General features: G+C 42.2%; 2 protein-coding genes across 3 annotated transcripts in view; one reads left to right on the plus strand and one right to left on the minus strand.

The window, feature by feature from the left end:
• The window catches only part of LOC140069534 (protein regulator of cytokinesis 1-like), a 31,431-nt gene extending 17,896 nt beyond the window's left edge, over positions 1-13,535 (minus strand). The window contains exons 1-5 of one of the 2 annotated variants that reach the window (XM_072115368.1): positions 13,332-13,535; positions 7,891-8,023; positions 6,587-6,709; positions 4,585-4,818; positions 3,217-3,387 (exon numbers count right to left, since the gene is read on the minus strand). In XM_072115368.1, coding sequence (XP_071971469.1) covers positions 3,217-3,387; positions 4,585-4,818; positions 6,587-6,709; positions 7,891-8,023; positions 13,332-13,354 — 684 coding nt within the window. In that variant the 5' untranslated portion in view covers positions 13,355-13,535. The remainder of the gene's footprint in view (positions 1-3,216; positions 3,388-4,584; positions 4,819-6,586; positions 6,710-7,890; positions 8,024-13,331) is intronic. The other variant, XM_072115359.1, reaches the window with a different exon arrangement.
• Positions 13,536-15,214: 1,679 nt separating this feature from the next.
• The window catches only part of IDUA (alpha-L-iduronidase), a 63,538-nt gene continuing 56,909 nt past the window's right edge, over positions 15,215-21,843 (plus strand). Inside the window, exons 1-2 of the mRNA XM_072115402.1 lie at positions 15,215-15,468; positions 21,687-21,824. Coding sequence (XP_071971503.1) covers positions 15,245-15,468; positions 21,687-21,824 — 362 coding nt within the window. The 5' untranslated portion in view covers positions 15,215-15,244. The remainder of the gene's footprint in view (positions 15,469-21,686; positions 21,825-21,843) is intronic.

Here is a 21,843-nt window from a genome sequence, read left to right on the forward strand (position 1 = left end):
CAATGGAAGTTAAGCTTACAGGCCTGTAATTGCCTGGCGAAGTTCTAGAGCCCTTTTTATATATTGGCACCACATTTGCCTTGCGCCAGTCACTTGGCACCACACCAGACATTATGGAATCCCTGAAGATTATAGACAGTGGTACAGCAATAACAGAACTGAGTTCTATAAGAACTCTGGGGTGTAACCCATCTGGTCCAGGAGCTTTGTACACATTGATTTTATTGAGCTTAGATTGGATAATGCCTACATTCAGCCAGTCTACTATATTACAGGGTGAATGACCCGCACTGGCACCACCCAAGTCAGAAGTTCTCTCTTCTATTGTATAAACGGAGCTAAAAAACCTATTAAGTATCTCCGCCTTCTCTTGGTCTCCAGTCACCGATGCCCCATTTTCAGAATAAAGGGGTCCAACCTGTTGTGACCCATTTTTTTTTTGCATTGATATACTTAAAAAATTTCTTGGGATTTGTTTTGCTATCTTTAGCCACCTGTCTTTCATTTTGTATTTTGGCTGATTTGATTTCCTTTTTACAGATTTTGGTAAGTTTTTTGTAAGTATTGAAAGCCTCAGGTGACCCGTCAGATTTATATTTTTTAAATGCCCTCTTTTTCTCATTAATTGCCCTTTTAACTGTAGCTGTAAGCCACGCGGGGTGTAATCTAGCCCGTCTATACTTGTTGCCTATTGGAATAAATTTAGAAGTATAAAAACCCAGGATAGATTTGAATTTCTCCCATTTAACATTAGTATCACCATGTGACAGTATCTGATCCCAGTCTATATCCTGTATTGCAGCCCTGAATTTTTGGAAATTAGCCCTCTTAAAATTCAAAGTTTTCGATTTTCCCACCTGTTTCGGATTTTTAAAGTTTAAGAGGAAAATAATTATATTATGATCGCTGTTCCCAAGGGGTTCCCGGATACTGACATTTTGGACAATCTCCGCATTGTTAGAAATCACAAGGTCCAACAATGCGTCACCTCTTGTGGGATCTTCTACAAGCTGCACCATAAAATTATCCTGAAGAATGTTCATAAAATGTCTCCCCTTCACAGATGAAGACGAGCCCTGACCCCAATTTATATTTGGAAAGTTAAAGTCTCCCATTATCACTACGGTCCCATTCTGTGCAGCCCGCTCCATCTGTCTATATAGGTGACCCTCTATTTCCTCAGAGATGTTAGGGGGTCTATAAATTACACCAAAAATAATTTTCTCAAAGCTCTCTTGGCTTTGAATTTCAACCCACAAAGTTTCAGCCTCCTCACACTCTGAGACCACTGACTCATTCACAATCGCTTTTAAGTCTCTTCTGACATACAGACATACACCACCTTCCCTCCTATTTGCCCTGTCTTTCCGAAAGAGTGTAAAACCTTGAATATTAACACCCCAATCATGCGATGCATCAAGCCATGTCTCTGCTACACCAACAACATCTAACTGTTCTTCTAATATCAGAGCCTCAAGCTCGCCCATTTTGCCTGTAATACTTCTGGCATTTGTGAACATACAATTTAATTTTCCACAGTTATTTATCTGATTTAAAGTAATTTTACTGGCACATATATCCTCACCACTGTTCTGCAACTTGTGGATCTCCTTATCCACTGCCTTAGGCCCCCATACACCGCCCACCTCACCACCCACCAACATAACCTGCCCCCTCTCTGACCTGTCTACCCCTTCAGTGTCTTCCTTTCCCTCCTCCCCCGATCCTAGTTTAAATACTCCTCCACCCCTGCTAGGATCTTCTCCCCCAGCACAGCAGCCCCCCTTCCATTTAGGTGCAAGTTATCTGCAGAAAACAGCTTGTACCCCAGTGAAAAGTCAGCCCAATGCTCTAGGAACCCAAATCCCTCTGCTCTACACCAGGATCTGAGCCATGCATTTAACTCCCTGAGCTCCCGCTGTCTGCTCTGTGTAGCGCATGGCACAGGTAGGATTCCGGAGAATACTACCTTGGAGGTCCTTTTCTTAAGCTTTGAACCTAATTCTTTAAAATTATTTTTCAGGCTCCTCCACCTACCATCTATTCTGTCATTGGTACCAACATGGACCACGACAGCTGGGTCATCCCCAGCCCCTCCCAGTAATTTATCCACCCTTTCCACCACATGCCGAACCCTGGCACCAGGGAGACAGCAAACCATTCGGTTGAGGCGGTCTTGGCGACAAATTATTCTATCCGTCTTCCTTATTATAGAGTCCCCTACAACCACTAGCTGCCTTGGCTTACCTGCACTCCCATCCACCCTACTACTAGCTGGTCTGCTCCCCCGGCTGTAAGGGAGAGCAGGATCCGCTAGGGCTGCCATTTCTGACACTGACGTCCTTACATCATTGCACAATTTTGCAATTTTGCTTGGATGTTCAGAGTCAGAGTTGGCCTTCCTTTTCTTTGACCCCTTCCTGCCCCCTCTAGTTACAGTAACCCAGCTACCCACCTGGCCCTGCTGGCTTTCCTCTCCACCCTCCACTTCTACCCCGCTTATTGCTTGCTCAGTGAGCAGCATACTCCTCTCAAGATTGTCAATTGCTCGCAGCCGTGCAATATCTTCCTCCAGATCTAACACGAGCTTCTAGTAGAAAAATATGGGCACATCTGTCACAGCGGTATTCACCCTCGAACTCTTGCTCCAGCAGTGTATACATGCGGCAGAGTGTGCACTGGAGCATACCACCAATCTTGCTAGCCATATCCTAGTAACAAAACAGTGATAAGTATATAAATCAAGAGATATGTAGGTTACTTACAGTTCTGTGGACTTCTCTTTTTCAAACTCCGCTTTTTTCAACTCCACTTAAAATCACTAGCCACTTGAAATCACAAGCCAAAACTGAGCGAGCTCAAAAGTGAGTTGCTAGACCTTAACTTATCAGGTGTGAACACTAATCCCTCCTCCCAATTAGCAGACCAGGCAAAGAAAGGAAAAAAAAATCTATTTAAATTGTGACACTCAGAAAAGTGCCTTGCTATTACCTATATACTCAGTCCACAATCACCCAAACAACAGATTCACTCTTAACACACACAAAACTCCGCTTTTTTTCTACTCCACTTAAAATCACTAGCCACTTGAAATCACAAGCCAAAACTGATCGAGCTCAAAAGTGAGTTGCTAGACCTTAACTTATCAGGTGTGAACACTAATCCCTCCTCCCAATTAGCAGAGGGATCAAAATTAACATCAAAATACAGACAAACCTGCGCTTTGAGAACTGTAAGTGCTTTGATATTTTCCGGCGTAAGGAAGAAAGCCTCTTCATCCTCACAAATGGCATCTTGTTCCAGAGAATTCTCTGGTTGGCGCCCCATTTCATTTAGACACTGTCTAATTTCAGCTCTGAGGGTGGAAAAGACCTGAAGACGCTTTCTCTATGAAAGGAAAAGATCACACATTGTGTAAGCTGCAGGTTAAATGGACTCCCCAATAGAAGGAGTAGATAGCCTCATGCTCAAAACAGTCATTCGTAAACCACATTACCTACATAAATCAATGTCCCTCATCCATCAATTTTTCTTTTATCTGTTGGTAAAGTAAATACATACTAGCTGTTGGCCGATTTGTATACAATTTGCATCCAATTTTTTTCTGTTCTTGGGGAACAGACTTCCCAATGGGGTTCTGCAATGAATTCTCGTTCACAAGCCCATGTTCATGGACTGCAATCGGATTGGTAACTTTTATGAAACGTTTATGCTAATTTTATTATGCGGCTACTGGGGCGTGGAGTAGCCGCATCTGAGGTTACACGAGGTGGCTACTCCACGCCCCGGTAGCCTCTTTTCTCCTCCTACTTACCATCTTCGGCGCGCAGCTGCTCTTAGCTGCGCACCCTCGTCCGACGATCCTGCAGTCTGCACTTCGGAGCAGTGACCGCGCAGGCTCGGGCCTGCTGTTCTGCGCATGCGCAGACTGCCGGATCGTTGGACGAGGGCGCGCAGCTACGAGCAGCTGCGCGCCGAAGATGGTGAGAAGGAGGGGTAAAGTGGCTGCCGGGGCGTGGAGTAGCCGCCTCGAGTAACCTCAGATGCGGCTACTCCACGCCCCAGTAGCCGCATAATAAAATTAGCATAAACGTTTCATAAAAGTTACCAAAAAATTGCGGGGACGTGAGGATTAGCCCTTAAAAGGGCTATCCTCACGTCCCATTTATCCACCTACCACCCGATCTACCTTTATAGGTAGATTTGTGGTGGTAGGTGCCCTTTAACGTCTATTGTACACACGGATCAGTGAGAACAGTTCAGACTAGGACATACTCTACTTTTTCTTTCTTTTTACACAGAACAGACACAATACAGCCTGATACTACTGAAAATACCCAATGATCAGCTTATCCAGACATCCACAACATACCACATACAACATACCACCATGAAGGATTGTAAATTAAACACACTGACATACTGGTATGAGCCCCCTCTAGCAGTATCTGCTGGTCTTTAAGCTTCCCATGCCATCTTTTTTAAGAAAAAAAGGCTTTTAAAATTAAGTAAATCAGCCTGAGGTTCTCTGGGCTCCATAGATGTTATTTACATAATTTTAAAAGCCTTTTGTATATTGTATACCTTTTCTTCTGTCTGAACTTTAATGTGCTCTTTGAGTTCTTCTAGCTGTACAAGACTGGGAATGCTTCCCGATGGGATATAATATGGGGTAACACACAGATCAGAACACAGCTCTTGGTCTTTCTGCTGTAGTATTTTTAATTCTTCCAGTCTTTCATTCTTCTGTTTTGCAAGAAGTTCTAATCTCACTCTCAAGTCTCTCTCAATCTGAAGAATAGTCATATTTTCATCTATCTACAAAATAAAAGAAAAGTGTTATCAAATGCATTTAAGGGGGTTGCATTCCCCAAGACAAATTACTTCAATGACAGACAGTACACCAGGAACCTAGCTGTCATGCCAAGACTATTGACTGACTAGCATGTCCCATGGGGCTGTAAAAAAGAAGCAAACAGAAAGCAAAGTAGACCCCACACTTACCGTATATTTTTTTTTATTTCAATAAATCAAGTAATTTTGGGATGGGGAAAACTAACATGTTAATGATTTTATATATTCCTGACAGGTATCCCGAGCAAGAGGCTCTCGGGTGTTTGGCCATCAGCCAGAGCAAATACTGTGCTGCCGCTGTGGCATGGTCAGGAATTTATACACATCATTGTGCATAAAGGGGTTTAATAGCTTATCATTAGATTAGACTACAACTCAATGACATCAATGGTATACAGGGCCAGATTATAAACTGGGTGGGTGCTCCGGAACCCCCATCAAGTGTGGGCAATTTAGACAATTGCATGGCCACACAAATAGCCCCCTATGTGTTTGCGCCAGGACACCGACATCCTGAGGGGGTATACATATATATAACATATACAGTCCCAGGGTTACCTACAAGATAGGTTCCTTAGGTTTGATCTTAAGTTGAATTTGTATGCAAGTCGAGACTGTATATTTTCTAATTGTAGTCCCAGACAAAAATTATTTTTTGCTCCAGTTACAATTGGAGTTAATTTTTTTTTTGCTGTAATGGGACCAAGGAATATCAATAAACCTTCATTACAGACACCTTACAGCTGATCATTTCAGTGGGGGACTAAAGTAAAGCATCCAGAGAGCTTCACCAGAGGTCACAGTGGGCAGAGGGGTCCGTCTGTAAGTTGGCTGTCTTTAAGTAGGGAACTGCATGTATACATACAAATATATATATATATATATACATACATACATACATACATACACACACACAGGTGGTCCCCTACTTAAAGGCACCCAACTTACAGACGGACCCCTCTGCCCGCTGTGACTTCTGGTGAAGCTCTCGAGTATAAGTAGATTCTAAGCAATTTTTGTGCTGAAAATTCCCCTCGGCTTATACTGAGTACTTACCATTTTGATGCCCCGAGCAGCTCATCTTCTGTCTTCATGCGGGCTGCAGGTCCGCAACAGCCCGGCCAGCACACAACTGTGATGTCAGCCACTACTGACATCACAGATGTGCGCCGGCCGGGCCCTGTGAATGGAGCCGTCGCGGACCTGGCACCAGCGCACATGAAGAATTAAGAGGCGATGCCCATGGAACTGCCAGGGGACCTGTCGCACACAAGGAGATAGAAGAGGTGCTGCCCAGGGCTTTGGAGTGGTGAGTACTCAAAGTATTTTTTTGGGGAGGGGAGGGCTGGCAGGCTATATACCGGGGACACTGTGACCAAGGCATTTCCCACCATCGGCTTATACTCGAGTCAATAGGTTTTCTCGGGTCGGCTTATATTCCAGTATATATATTTATATATGCGTGTTACTGCGGTTGTGTTGTATGCTGGAGAGATGGAAATAATCATTACTAAGGGGGGAGGGGGGTGTTATATATTACTAGCAATATTTACTAGGATTAATCCAGCTATTCACAGTCTCTGATTAGCGTACGATATATTGCAACGCACTAGAGCTTCATCATAGATGTGACGAAGGCTAAACTATAAAGCTTCTAAGTTTCCAGAGCCATCGCTGTGGGAGATTACAACATTATAATAGGATGCCCTGGTTTTGAACATACACTGCTCACCTTATACTCATCTATAGATAAATCGTGGCAGAGTGTTTTTAACTGCTTTCTGCAGAACTGAATACTCTTCTCAATTCTGTCTTTCATTTCCCTTTCTTCGTGTATCATTCGGTTAAACAGTTCCTACAAGACAATTGGGAAAACAAAAAAAAAAAGAGTAAAGGTGGCAAACATAAGGGAGCTGTGCTTAGCATATTTATACTAGGGACCCAAGCAAGGAAGGAGGCAGCACCTCCGTAAACATACCCTGCTGCAGTGTGTAACGCTGAAGATATGGAATTTATGCCTACGGTATACAGAGAATTTACGTCTCCTTTTGTATTTTTAAAACGCAGTTGAATAAAAAGGCGTTTTCACATATCAATGAAATGTGGATATAAAGTGTTGGTCGTATACAATGTTGCAATGTCGAGAAAGGAGTGAGAAGTCTCCTAATTGTGCACATGTGCTAAACACAAAGAGCAATTTTTTTGAAAAAGGTTTAACTCTTGTATCCAACCATTTGGGTGGGCAGTCACAAGCTCATATGAACACTGTTTAAAGGGAATCCGTCACCACATTTTTACAAATGGTGAAAGGTTCCTATAGAGCACTATTAACTGACAACTTTCTTAGCTAAAAATTGTTTCCCTTAGAGCCCCATAAAACTTTATCTTATATTCCCTGGCATCAAAGGGGTGAGTCAACCGACCCCTCCCATCTACTCCTCCTCATGTCTCAGGCCTCTTCTAAGTGACTCGGGTATGTCATCTAAGGTCCTTTACCCAGTTACATTTGCAACCATTTACATGGGGTAGCCTGTGCAGATGTGAAAGGACCTGAGACCACGTCACCCTGGTGCGATGATGTAACAAAGCTCTCTCTATGTTGCACATGGCATCCGTTCTGTAGCAGTGAGACCTATCAATCATAAAAAAGTGGCAGGGCAAAGCAAGTAACCAATAAATATGCAGGGCATCACTGGACTCACATCAGGTGAGTTGCATACAAGTTTACAAACTGATTTTTTTTTTTTTTTTTTAACATTGCAGCAATGGAAAGGAACCATTTAGAGATAAGGGCAATGTTTTTAATCATAGTTTTTAATGAAGTATTTATTTTGGGTGGGTTAATTTGCACGTCAGGTTCTCTTTAACGCTACTTCATGCCTTGACCAAGAATTGCATAGATTCAAGTACCTTTCAATGAAGCGCTATAATGGTTTTTAATTATGTAGAATAAAGATTGTACTTTTGCTTTGCGCTGGATCTTGCCTTTGGATTTTTTGCACTTTTTATACCACAAAGCATTGAAAACCCATTTACCTCAATGTGTTTTTTCACTTCTTCAATTCTCTGCAAACGCATCTCTTCTTTGATTCCCAGGCCATCCCAAATGTCCATAAGAGTTGCTAGGGCTTGGTTTGTGCTGGAGATGACTGACGAAGCCAAAACCTCGCTATATTGGAAAGAATCAATATTGTTTTCAGATTGAAACGAAATTTAACAATATCCTAGAGTTCTGATCCAGAGGAAGACAAAAAAAAAAAAAAAAAAAAAACCTAAAAACAAAACTCATAAGGCTACATTTGTGAAAACACTCATCTGCCCTCTGTTAGGCAACACACCTGTAACCCCAGCAGTACTCCTACTAGGAGATAAAAGAGCAAAGGTTAAAGTTTAGAGTTTAGGAATAATTTTGGGCCAGGCTGGGACGGGCTATTTAAAAATAATAAACGTGTACTTACCTCCTCCGGTGAGTTTTGTTTTCAAGGGCGCACAGGGAGCTTCCGGCCAGCCAGAAGCTCCCATCCAATACCATCTCCGCAAACAAAGGCACGGATCAGATGGTCCGTGCCAGACATCTGTGGCGCCGGAGGACGTAAGTACTTGTTTATTATTTTTAAATAGCCCGCCCGGCCCCAAGTAACTTCTTAAACTCAGATAACCCCTTTAAAACCATTGTTTAGTCCAATTTATAGCTTTAGCGACTAGAATTCACTTAGCAGCTAAATGGAAGAACAGAATCAACCTACTGATGCTATTTGAGAGAATTGAGGCAACTAGGACAGACACCTTACCACTGTTTGGAGGGATCTGGAACCCCTGGATCGCTTCACAAGGCTCCCCCACCTTCAAGAGAGCTCTATCCCTATCCCCTTGAAGGAAACCTACCACCACGGATCTACCTATAGAGATATAGGTAGGTGCATCTGTTGGACGTGAGGATTAGCCCTTAAAAGCCCTTTCCACAATGTTTTTAAAAGTTTTATTTCCCTAATATGCAGATTTTCTAAAGAGGCTACTGGGGCATGGAGTAGTTGGAGCTGAGGCTACATGACGCAGCTACTCCACGCTCCATTAGCCTCTTTGATCCTCCTACCAGATATCTTTGGCGCACAGCTATGAGGATCTCCGCACCCTTGTCTGCGATAAACAATTACACAACGGTAACCCAAATAATAAACTATATATCCATAAACCAAGCTAATGAGATAACTAAAATCACTTTTAGATCTGCACCATTATCACGTTATAGCCACACAACAGAAACTTTGGCGGTTCATAAGAAAAGAGTAGAACGCCACAACATTGGTATAAATAATGGAGGATGCTGTAAAATAAAAACATTCAGGAATGTGTGCGATTTTCATGTTAAGCATAACTTTTTGGACAAGTTCTGGGTCACAGTTCCAATACATAGTCACATTAGGCGAGCAGGATAATATATTACCATATATACTCGAGTATAAGCCGACCCGAGTAGAAGCCGAGACCCCTAATTTTACCACCAAACTGGGAAAAACTACTGACTCGAGTATAAGCCGAGGGTGGGAAATGCATTGGTCAAACGCCCCCCAGCGGCAGCATACAGCCAGCCCCCCAGCGGCAGCATACAGCCAGCCAGCCCCCCAGCGGCAGCATACAGCCAGCCAGCCCCCCAGCGGCAGCATACAGCCAGCCAGCCCCCCAGCGGCAGCATACAGCCAGCCAGCCCCCCAGCGGCAGCAACATACAACAAGCCCCTAGCAGCAACATACAACAAGCCCCTAGCAGCATACAACAAGCCCCTAGCAGCATACAACAAGCCCCTAGCAGCATACAACAAGCCCCTAGCAGCATACAACAAGCCCCTAGCAGCATACAACAAGCCCCTAGCAGCATACAACAAGCCCCTAGCAGCATACAACAAGCCCCTAGCAGCATACAACAAGCCTGCCCCCATGGCCCTTAAAAAAAAGAAACTTATATACTCACCCTCCGATGTCAGCGCGGCTCCCCGATGTCCCTGATTTCAGAGTGTCCTGTCTTCTTTCTTCTCCGCGGCTCGTCTTCTCTTCTTTCTTCCGGCATGGACACGGCCATGTTTTCTTCTAGCATGCACATACTATGACGCGGCCGCTGCTGACGTCATAGTATGCGTGGCCACGAAGAAAACATGGCCGCATCCATGACAGAAGAAAGAAGAGAGAAGGGGAGCCGCGCCGACATCGGAGGGTGAGTATTTAAGTTTATTTTTTTTTAAGTGGGTAATTTTTTTTTGCAATAGACTCGTGTATAAGCCGAGGGGATGTTTTTCAGCACATTTTTTTGTGCTGAAAAACTCGCCTTATACACGAGTATATACGGTAATTGTTTCACTCAATTTAAGTAAAAAATAGATCACCCAATAGAGTAAGTGTGCTCTGGGAATGTTCTAGGTAGGAGAGGGTTAATGACAGTAACAGTTAATATTATCTATTATCAAAATTTGACATATCAAGTCAATATTTACTTTATCGGCCCCCTCCTCCAAACTCACCCTGCTGGCTAGTATTCTGGAGGGGGTACACACTTCAGAGACCGATAACTTCGGCGCCTAGAATCTCACTTTTTTCTTCTAAAAGAGAGTAACCTACTCTTTAATATGAACCTAACCTTTCCAGGTGCCAGGGGACCAGAGATATTTACTTTTGGTGTGTCTTGGGGAGTGATATATACTGAAATTCTCAATTTAAACAAATATCTCTGGATCCCTACATGTCAGAAAAAAAAATTGAGAATCTAGGTACCATGGATCCAAAGTTATTACTCTCTGAAGGCCTCTCAGGCCTCCTTGTCCTAAATGGGTCCCTGCATGTTTACTTTTGTGAGCAGAGGATGCATTGCTCCTTTAATACCCTTGGTTGAATGCCCGGGTGAAGATACTTATCACCCATCTACTGTCTATATATCTAGCATCTGTCTAGTAATCCATCTCCTATATATTTGTATATTTTCTATCTAGCTTTTGTCTATCTATTTACCCATCTTGAGGCAGTCCCCAGGTTACATGATAAGGTCTTTAAGCTTTCTCTTAAGTTGTATTTGTACATTTTAGAATTGTAACTCCAGAACATTTTGTGCTGTCATGGGACCAAGGATTATCAATAAAGCTTCATTACGGACATCTTACAGCTGATCATTGCAGCCCGAAACTTCAACAGAGGTCACAGTGGGCAGAGGGGTCGTCGATATTACCTATCCATGTATCAATAGATTTTCTAGCTCGCTTACTGTACCTATATATAGATCGATAAGAAATAGATAATCTACTTTATGTTTCTGCATATATAACTCTTATCCATCTATGAACTTCTATTTCATATTTATCTTCTATCAATTTACCTATCATCTGTCTATCTGCTATAAAATTCTCCTACAGTCCCATATTACAACCTCACCATACTACTGTCGATTACATAATGTTACTGTTGTGCGAAAGGGAGCAGGTTACTGACTGTAAATGTTCATAATAGTTTTAGTTTGGAGCCCCACTTTGTCTAAAAGCAGCCCTGTTCAACATTCTACAAAACTCCACTTTTATTCTGCCTCACTCATAGCAAAGTCATGGAGGAGAGGATCTCAACTGCAGTAATGCGCCATCCACAGGGGCTGTGTAACACCCACAGGTGCAATGCGCCTGATTATAGCACTGACATTGCTCGTCTTCTGCTGATGTCACAGGTGCACTGCACGAGATCTCAGAACATGGAGAGCGTGATGGTAGACAAGGCAAGCGCCCAATGCAAGAGTCAGGGGTTCCAGGTGTCGGGAGATTTTTTAGATTCTGGTTATTGATGACCAGTAGAGGTCCAACATACTGCATTCCACCATCTCTATGTCAGATGCAGAAAAGGAGGTAAACAGAAGAGATCCACCTTCTGTGTAGTGGCTGAGTAATGTTACTGCAGCCCAGGATTCACTTAAAGGAAATCTACAATCAAAATTCATCATGATAAACAAGGGGCACTTACTCATAGATCGAGGCAATCTTATATTTGTTATACAAGGCCTCCTTCCTTCTAAAGTAAGCTTTTAAAATTATGCCAGACTAAAGGGCTCATAGGGGTTTTGCAAGAGCACCTCCATGTTGCATATTCAGCTGTAACACAAGTTCACACTACCAAGTTCACTCTATTCTTTGCTTTTAATAAAAGCAAAGAATAGAGGTTTAACGTATCAATTAAAAATCCCATTAACATCAATATAAATTTGATGTCATCGGTTATGTTCAGTTTAGGCAGGTATCTTATGCAATAGTTTTTTGCATAGATAAAATGACGTTGGCTGCAGTACCTTTTCTCCGTTTGAATAAAAGGCATGGATCACAGATACTTACCAAACTGACCATGACGGATGGTATAAACGTCAGATTTATGTCGCCCCACGGCAATGAGCGGATAGTGCTGTATGGAGTGGTGTGCGACACCGGATCGTTTTGTAGCCGGGAAAAGATAGGGACATGTCCTATCGTCCACCAGAAAGGATGCACGGATGTTTTCATACAAATATTATTTTGGTAGTGCCTGGTCGTATCCAGTTTTGCAGAAAGATGCGCCATATTTCCATATGGAGAGCGCCACTCACCCTTTTCTCTTCCTGGTGCCACCGCGTGCCCGCCATTCTACTGTACGTCAGGAACACGTTCGTCTGCATACAGCCTTAGGCTACATTCACACACGTGCGGCACCGTACCGCTCCGTAGCCCGGGAAAAGATAGGACATGTCCTATCTTTTCCTGTATTACGGCGGCGTGGCTCATATGTTCCTATGGAGAGGGGCGGGGGTGAGCGGCGTCCTCACCTCCTCCTGCTCCTCTCTCCGCGCTGCCGTGTGCCCGCCGTGCTACGTTGCCTTAGCCTACATTCACACGGACGTATGAAAACGGCCGTATCCGTACAGTTTTTTTTACGGAATACATACGGCCACATTGATTTCAATGGACAATACGTCTGACCATTTATATTGCCGTTGTTAACTCCGTACCGTGCTGTATACTAGCCGTATAAAAATATAGAGCATGTCCTATTTTCTCCCGTATTTCAGTTCCACATGCCCTAGAAGTCTATGGGGACGTATAAAATACGGATGAAAAACGTCACGTATATACGGCCCGTAAATACGGGAGTGGAGAAATCATACGTCCATGTGAATGTAGCCTTTGGGTGCTTTCACACGAAGGTATTGTTGGTGTGTTACAGCACCAGCCCTGCTCTATGCAGAGGGGGGAGCACTTCTCCTCCCAGTGTGCTGGAGCATTACAAGCCCTGAATACAGGACGTACTCAGTAGCAGGGCTAATAATACACACCCCGTTCACACATAACCTGGCCCAGTGGAGCCGTCATACTGTACACAAAGCCTTTATTACTGGGCGGTGCAGATAAAGCTCCTCTATCACATTCCTGGCATAGTACTGTACGTACAGCTACGTGCTGTCCTGTAACGGCCGGCGCACGCGCTCACCTTTTCCTCGTGTAACGTGACATGGTCTGCTTCCTCCTCGCCCCGCGTGTGAGCTGAAGCGGCCGGCGCTCTCGCTGGAGCAGGGATAAAGGGCACCTGAGGCTGACGGGGAACCGTAATTTTCAAACTTCGCTCCGGCGTCTCAGCTAAGACTGTGATTGGACGAGCAAAGGAAGAGGCGGGGTCTTCCAGTTGGCAGTCGCTAGATGTCGCGATCACATGACTGCCGCTCTGTGAAACGGAGGGGGTTGGTCACGTGGTGAATGTAGAGGGAAGGCATGCTGTGACTTGTGGTGCCACATCTGGTGATGTACACAGCACATCCATTAGAAGACAACTAAACAGATGCAATGTTTAAATTTGCACAACACTGCTGACACCATTTTCGGAGAGAAAAAGCATGAAGTATGTAGAGAGGCAGAGGTTCCGAACCGGGGTCCATACTATACCAAGTCTGCCATCTTCCTTTATTGTTTTTTTACGACTTAAAAAAAGTAAAACATTTTTGATCAACCCATTATAATCCCTTTCTTCCACCATCAGGGGATTGGGGTTTTCTACACAAAAAATGCAGCTTTTTGCCACCATTGTGGAAAAATGTGTGACTTTTTTATATAAACTTTAACATTTGGATTCCAAAGATAAGGTCAGGTGTCACAATGGAAAACATGGTGAACTTTGTGCTTCAAAATGCTAAAAAAAGAATGTGATAAATCCCCTGTTGTAGTTATATTTTCATTAGTTATGTAACGTTAACCCCAAAATTGCTCATGTGAATGAGGTCCAAGCCATATGGTAAGCTGTCCACATTTACATTAAAGCAGTGGTCCCCAACCTGTTTTTTCCCAGGGAGCGGCTGTAAACATACATTTTCTCGAGGGACCGGTGGGTGAAGGGGGATGTTGTCTGGTCTCATAGTTTCATAGCCAAAAAGGTAATTTTGCATGCCCCACAATAACTCCCTGGGTGCCCAGCTTATATTGTCCCATTTCCTGAAGAAGCACCCTCCCCCACACACACTTAGGGTCCATTCACACGCGGTATGCCCGCCGTGTGCTGGAGAGGAGGACGCTATTGCCATCTATGGGGACGTACATGCGGCCGCATGTACGTCCCCGCAGACGGCCATGTGAATGTGCCCTTATATTGTCCCCTTTCTTTGTCCTTGCACTCTGGGCTGCTTTTTATAACTTTTTCTAGGTGATCCCGGTGTGTCAGGATTAGTGTAGACCACCGCCGGGATCAAGATGAAGAGGAGAGTAGGTGAGTGTGTAGGTGTTTTTTACTTTGGTAAGTGGAATATTTCCTTTAACCCCTGTGTGCTCTGTGTCCCATATATCGGACTCAGATCTGATACCGGTTCAGCTCAAGATCTGAGCTAAATCGGCATCGGGATACACAGGGTGTCAGCTGTTAGTTACAGTGTAACAACAGTGTTTGTACGATGGCAAACTTGCAGCCCTTCATATATCCCCAATATGGTTGTGTGAATGTAGCCTTATGCTATGACATATGTGCTGCATAAGACTGTCTTCTCTAACTCTGCAGTCTAACCTCACAACACTTTTTATGAATCTACCCCAAGGTTTTCCGTATCCCGTATGCATATTTCCCAGAATCCCTTAACGGAGTATCAATGGCTGTAAGTCTCCACACGCCTGTAAGGCGTCCTTAATTGACATTCTCTGTCAGAACTTTTACTTCCCGACCATTTCCCTAACTGTGTTCTTCATGTAACAAGGCATAAAGTCGTTATTCTTGTGTGTCTACATTTCCTGAACTCCCGGAGCAAACCACTGCTGAAGACAGGGGGAGCTTACTGCTATGCTGCCTTGTTATTGGTTGCAGGTTGTAAACTTCTCTGGCTCCCCCCCCTGTGAGTAGCATAGGAAGTAGTTTCCTTAGAGGCCAGCATGCACAGCTCCTTAGCATGGGGAGCGCTTGTTATCACAAGATTTGCTTGCTTATTACAGCTCTGTGAAGTAGATTATGTTCAGTCATTGGACATGAGTTTATACAATTTCATTCTGGCCGTGGGCCTAGTGCCTGGCATTATGGCTGCAAGTTATATCATTAATGTAGATCCCACAAAAGATAGAAAGGAAATGAAACATTTCTGGAAGAGTACAGGATTTTGGTAAGTGCAGAATACATCTTCATGTGAATGATATAATGAATGCGTCTAGGAACATTCTCAGCGCGAATAAATGAATTAATAAAATCCATCATCAGTCCTTTTATTTGGCCCATTTCTTCACTGTATCTGCTCCTGGGAAAGATGGGTGACAAGGAAGTTTTTCCCACTGTTTCAGAACTGTTTCTCTTTGTGTTGTGATTACCAGTTCATCTCACTGTTTTTTATTTCTGATTCTCTCCTGTTATCATTATCATTTCCATTGACTTTAATGGATTTTTTAATGGCCTGTCTTTGCTATTCTTCCTTTATTTTCACAGTAATAACCTTAACTGCTGTGCTATTTCCTCTTTAGAAGGGAGGCTTCCGTATTTTACATTAATAGCCAAGGATAACAGAAGAAGGTGGCTGCTTTTTAATGTATCACTCATTCCTTATTTCAAAATAAAATGGACACAACATGAATTACAAAAGCAATGTGTCAGTAATTTTAGTAGATAAATATATATAGTTAGGATGCTTCGTTTCCAGGTGCAGGGGGCCATGTTTCGAGCAAAACGCATGCTTGGTAAACAATCACATGCATTTCACTGCAAAATCAAATGCATTCACCCGAAGCATATCCCCATTGTGCTAGTACTGCACTTGCAAGAGCAGTGCTAGCACAGTGTGTGACCGCACCTTAAGTATCCATGCACACTCCTATGTTTATAGTCATGTTTAGAATCTGTAACATGTCAATTATTGTTGGGGTTTTTGTTTGCCCCCTGCAGTTGGAAAATGATTGAAGGCCATGGCAGATACCATGGTGGGAATTTATCATACGCTGGCACCAGTGGGCTGGCGTTTGATAAAGGCCATTCATAGACCTCATGTATCCATGGGGCGGCCACACTACTGGGCAAAACTATGCCAGATCCAACCAGGTATAGTTTTTTGTAAAAACCTGCGGAACACTCCGCCGGCAGCCGTGCCCCTCCACACCTTTATGGCGGGGAGGTGCATAGCCACAGGAACTGGCGTAGAAGCACTGACAGGTTTCCTCCCCCCATCAGTTTCACTGGTTTTTTGTTTTTTTACACCTGTGACTTGACCATGGTTTATTTGGGTATTGCAGCACACCATAAATACGAATGGAGCTTAGTTTCAATATCACACCCTATCCATGGCCAGGAGAGGAGCTGTTGTCTAATTGCATTGCTGTCAAATTACATAATGCAAAGCATTAACAAATGCATTTGGTAAACGCAATGTTGACAACAATGTAAATAGACAAATCTCCTCTTTAGCTGTTTCAAAACACAAATGCAAACAAAACGTAACATGTGACCGCAGCCTAAAGGACACCTGTCATCAGGTCTGTGTCACTAGTCCTGTCACTACTACCTGTTGGAGCAGCTCACAAGGATTCCATCCCAGCCTTTATTTAGTCAATTCATACATTAATCATTATAAAATAATCTTCTCTTTATTAAGTAAATGAGGCTGGTCACATGGTCAGAGGCAGTGATGCCACCCCTGTTACCCCTCCCCTCTCTTCCCCCTGCTCATGTCTCTGTGTAGTGTATAGTAAAGCATTGCTAGTGTCTGTGCTTTATCTGCTGACATGCTCTCTCCTATACACATGTGAGAGACACAGACATCAGCTATACAAGTACCTGACATGCTCTCTCCTCCTATACACAGGGCTGCATCCTGGAGCTGTTGTATCTCTCATACACACACACAGGCTGCAGGGGGCATCAAGAACCAGGAAGCCCATAGAGGCAGCCAGAACCAGGAGTGTCACATCATTATACAGGCTGTCAGTCACGCACTGGGGGTGTGTGGCTGTGGCTCCCACTCATGAATAAGCTGGGTAGATGAATTGATTCATTGGACTCTCAGGTCATTTGCATAAAACTTTAGGAACTGATTATTTAAGTTTACAGGCACATAGAATGATTATGTAGGGATAGGGGCAATGCTTTCTAATGGCAGTTTATGAAAATATATTTAGTATTAGGGGTTAATTTGCCTGATGGGTTCTGGTGGTGTTAAGCAAAGACTCTGGTTCATTCCTGTAGAGTTGTACCTGATAGTCAGGTTTTTTCACTGGTGTAAGGTTATGCACTTTATAATTTTTCTATAACAAGCTGTAAGGGCTGATTTTGCAAAAGTTACTCAAAGTACAGCATAACATTAGAGATATCAGTCTTATGCTGCACCAGATTGAATATGGCATAATCTAACTTTGTCTAGTATAAAATATGGCTAGTCTAACTTTGCACCTTTTATAAGTGGCTTATGCATGTGCATAATTTTAGTGCTAACCTCTGTTTCTAGTGTGAAAGCTGTTTTAAAGTGTGAAAACTTGAGATGTTGGGAAATGCATTTAAGACATTCTGGCGCAAATTACATCAGAATTCAGTGATTAATAAACCTGCCCTAGTTAATATAGCCTTTCAGGTGTAACTCTTTGTGGCCCTACATTGCTTCGTAGGGTGATGTGTGTCAACATAATCTGCCCTACATCTAATACCCCTGTGGGTAAAATGTAGTAATTTCATTAGTTGGATTTGTTGACAGGCAAATTTATAAAAAATTTCCTTGTTCTACAACACCCCCAAAATAGCCCATCCGTATGTGATTGCAGAGAACAACAACATTTGGCTGTTAGCGTACTTGGAGCCAATCCCCAAAGCTTAGGGCAGAGATGTATTCTATTTTGTTACATGTTTCAATTTTAGGATGTGTGGAGCGTTGGTAACACAATACCAGACTTCCCTTCTGAATAGCAATCTTTTGTTTTAACCCCTTCGCTCACTAGGACCTAAAAGTACGTCCCTGCAGGACTCAGCATGTCAGTTCACTCCCGCGGTGCAGCGTTCGAGCCGTGCGTTCCCGGCAGCATGCGTTGCGAGTGTGATGCGAGTTCATCGCATCACACTCGCAAGTGCGGAACGGGCCTAACACTAGCGGTTGGAGACGGCTCCGATTGCGAATGTGTTAACCTCTTACACGCATGCAAGGGTGTTCCCCCTAAGGATCGGACCCTTCATGGCGCTTACCGGGGTATCTGATCCTCTTCTGGGCAGCCCCAAGGTTTGCAGATTGTCTGCCGGGTCTGACTGTAAACTGCGCATGCGTGAACTCTACTATACAATTGCATTAGTATTGTACAGCAGTCTATTGGACTTGAACCAGCAATGCGCTGATCGCTGGTTCACAAGTTCAAGTTTAAAACATTAAAATAAAGAAATAAATGTCACTTTCCCATACAAACACTTAATAAAGTATAAAAAATACAAATGCACAACCCCCCTCCCCCAACATATTTGATATCTGCGCGTCCGTAACAATCTGTGTATTAAAACAAAATAGTTACTGAAGCCCTTAACCAGATTTGTCAGCCTAAAAATAAAAAAGTTATGCATTTAAATTAACAACATTTTCTCCAAAATAGATATAGCCTGTACAATTTGACAATGCAAATCTGCTCTGGATGGTGCTGCTTCCATTCTATGCCCTGTCATGTGCCTATAAAGCAAGTTACCACCACGTATGGGGTATCAGTGTACTCAGGAGAAATTGGGTATCAAACTTTGTGTAACTTTTTTTCATTTAATCCAGTGCGAATGTTTCATTTTCTGGCCGAAATGAATGTATTGTCCAAAAATATTGCAATTTGTAGATTGCACCTCCATTTTGTTTTAACCCCTACGAAACACCTAAAGTGTTAATGAACTTCTTAAAAGTCCTTTTTCATACTTTGAGGTGTGTAGCTTCCATAATGGGATAATTTTACGAGTCTTGGTTTTTTTTAGGCCTCTCATAGTCATTTGAAGATTTTCCAAACAATTTGAAAAATGCCACCTAGATTCTAAACCTTATAACATTCTATTAAAATATGTGTAATGTTAAAAAAAAAAACATGTCAACATAAAGCAGACATTTGTGAATTGTAAGTTATAAAATAATTTGGGTGCTATGACTAACTGCATCAAAAGTAGAGAATTTAGAACTTTGAAAATAAAGAAATTTTCAAAATTTTGGTCAAATAATCTTTTTTTTTAATAACTAAACACAAAAGATATCATCCACATTTTTTAACTAATTTGAAGTACAATGTGTCACTAGAAAACAATCTCAATATCCCCTGGATATCTCATAGTGTTCCAAAGCTATAACCACTTATAGTGACACAGGGCAGATTTGAAAAATGGGGCCACATCCTAGAGGCGGCCAAAAAAGGGGTTTTTAACTTACAACATAATGACCTAGACAGAACAACAAAGGAAGAAACCACATCCACATAAGGTTTTTTTTTTGTATGTTTAATGGGACAATTAAGAAATTGTAATCATTTGTATTTATATTGCTCCATCATATTCTGTATTGCTTTACGGGTTAAAAAGTAGTCACATAAAACAATAGGAGTGAGCTCCCTGTTTACTTCTACTCCACACCATTCTCCTCACTCCCCTACCTGCTTAACACACTTGATAGGAAGTGGGAAGAGAGCTAGATGAGTGTGGAGAAGACAGAGACTCTAGGGCTCTCCAAATGCAAGTAAAAGATTTCTGTCAAATTTGACTTCTAAAAGGCAAACATCCCTCTTTCCCTTTACTGTGCCCCCATACAACATTTTATAGGCATATGTGGGGTATTTTTACACCCGGGAGAAATAGTTTTACACTTTATTTTTCATCTTTTATCCCTTGTGGCTTATAAAAATTAGGGGTAAAAGTGATCTTTAGAGGAAAATATTCACCTTTTTCCTTATTACATTTTTTATCTCTTGTGGCTATAACAAATGAGGGGTAATTGTGACTATTTTGGGAAAATTTTCATCTTTTTCTTTTTTTGGGGCATAATTAAATCAAACACCTGTAAGGGCAAATACACATATTGGGGCAGATTTATCAAGTGTCTGAAAGTCAGAATATTTCCAGTCGCCCATGGCAACCAATCACAGCTCAGCTTTCATTTTAACAGTGCTCATGAATATTTTAAAGGGGAGCTGTGATTGGTTGCCATGGGCAACTAGAAATATTCTGACTTTTAGACACTTGATAAATCTGCCCCATTATACCTTGCTCAATTCTCCAAGGCGTGTACTTTCCAAAATGGTGACACTTAGGGGTTCTATGTTTTGATACCACTAGGGATCTCCAAATGCATCCTGACACATGTAAAGGATTTCTGTCAAATTTGGCTTCTAAAAGGCCAACGTCCCTCTTTCCCTTCTGAGCCCTACTGGTACCTATACAATATTTTACATGCACATGTGGGCAATTCTAGGCTTAGAAGAAATAGTTTTACACATTTTTGGGGGTTATTCTATATTTTATTTCTTGTGGCTTACAAACATTTCGGGTAAAGGTAACTTTTTGGAGAACATTTTATCATTCTTTTTTGGGGCCCAATTGAAGATTTTGATGATTTTTGTGAAAACCAAAAAAATCGCACCTAAAGTTATAAGCCTCCTAACATCCTAGGATGTTTAAAAAATGATACCAAGTTAAAGCAGACATGTGAAAAATGTTAGTTATCAAGTTATTTTAGTGATATGACTAACTTTCCACAAAGTAGAAAATGTTGAATTTGTAAAACATAATTTTTTTCTAATTTTTGCCAAATTTACATTTATTTCATAAATAAATACTAAATATATTGCTCAAATTTCAAGTACAATGTGTCACAAAACTATCTCAAAACCACCGGGATATGTTAAAGCATTCCTAAGTTATGACCACTCATATTGTCACATGTCAGATTTTTAAAAAAGGGCCGTGTCAGGAAGGTGCTCAATGGTTAAGTCCTTAAGGGGTTAAAAGTCCTTTTTCACAAATAAAAAGCCATCAGAGGAAATATACCGTCAAAATTACGCATTAATAAACCAGGGACACTTACTCATAGATCCAAGCACTGTGAAAACTGGTTAAGTCCTACTCTGCACTGGTCTAATGTTGATTCCCCTGGTCTAATGTTGATTAACATTGATCTCCCCCGCAGACCGCACAGCAGATTGCAGATCTACTATTCGCAGCCCATAAACAGCACATGTTCCTATGCCGGTAGCTTGATGTAGTATTTTGATCATTATTTTTTTGTTTACATTTCTTTAATCAAATGTGTCACTTTTTAGCTTCTACTTGTGGTTTTGGATAGCTGATATAAAAATGTTTTACTAAATTGTAATCACTAACTGTGTCTTGAACATTCATTGTATTTTTCAGCCCCCCTCTACCACACGACAAGGTAGAATATTTCTTGGGTGAAGATCAAAGATTGAACCTGGCATACATATCGTCTGTCCCCCACGGTGGCATTCTACAAATTAGAATTCATTGGTTATTTGAGCTTATTAAAGTTTCGTAAGTATTTGGCAACAAA

This window comes from Engystomops pustulosus, chromosome 1 (assembly GCF_040894005.1).
Source record: "Engystomops pustulosus chromosome 1, aEngPut4.maternal, whole genome shotgun sequence".
Classification (NCBI taxonomy): Eukaryota; Metazoa; Chordata; class Amphibia; order Anura; family Leptodactylidae; genus Engystomops; species Engystomops pustulosus.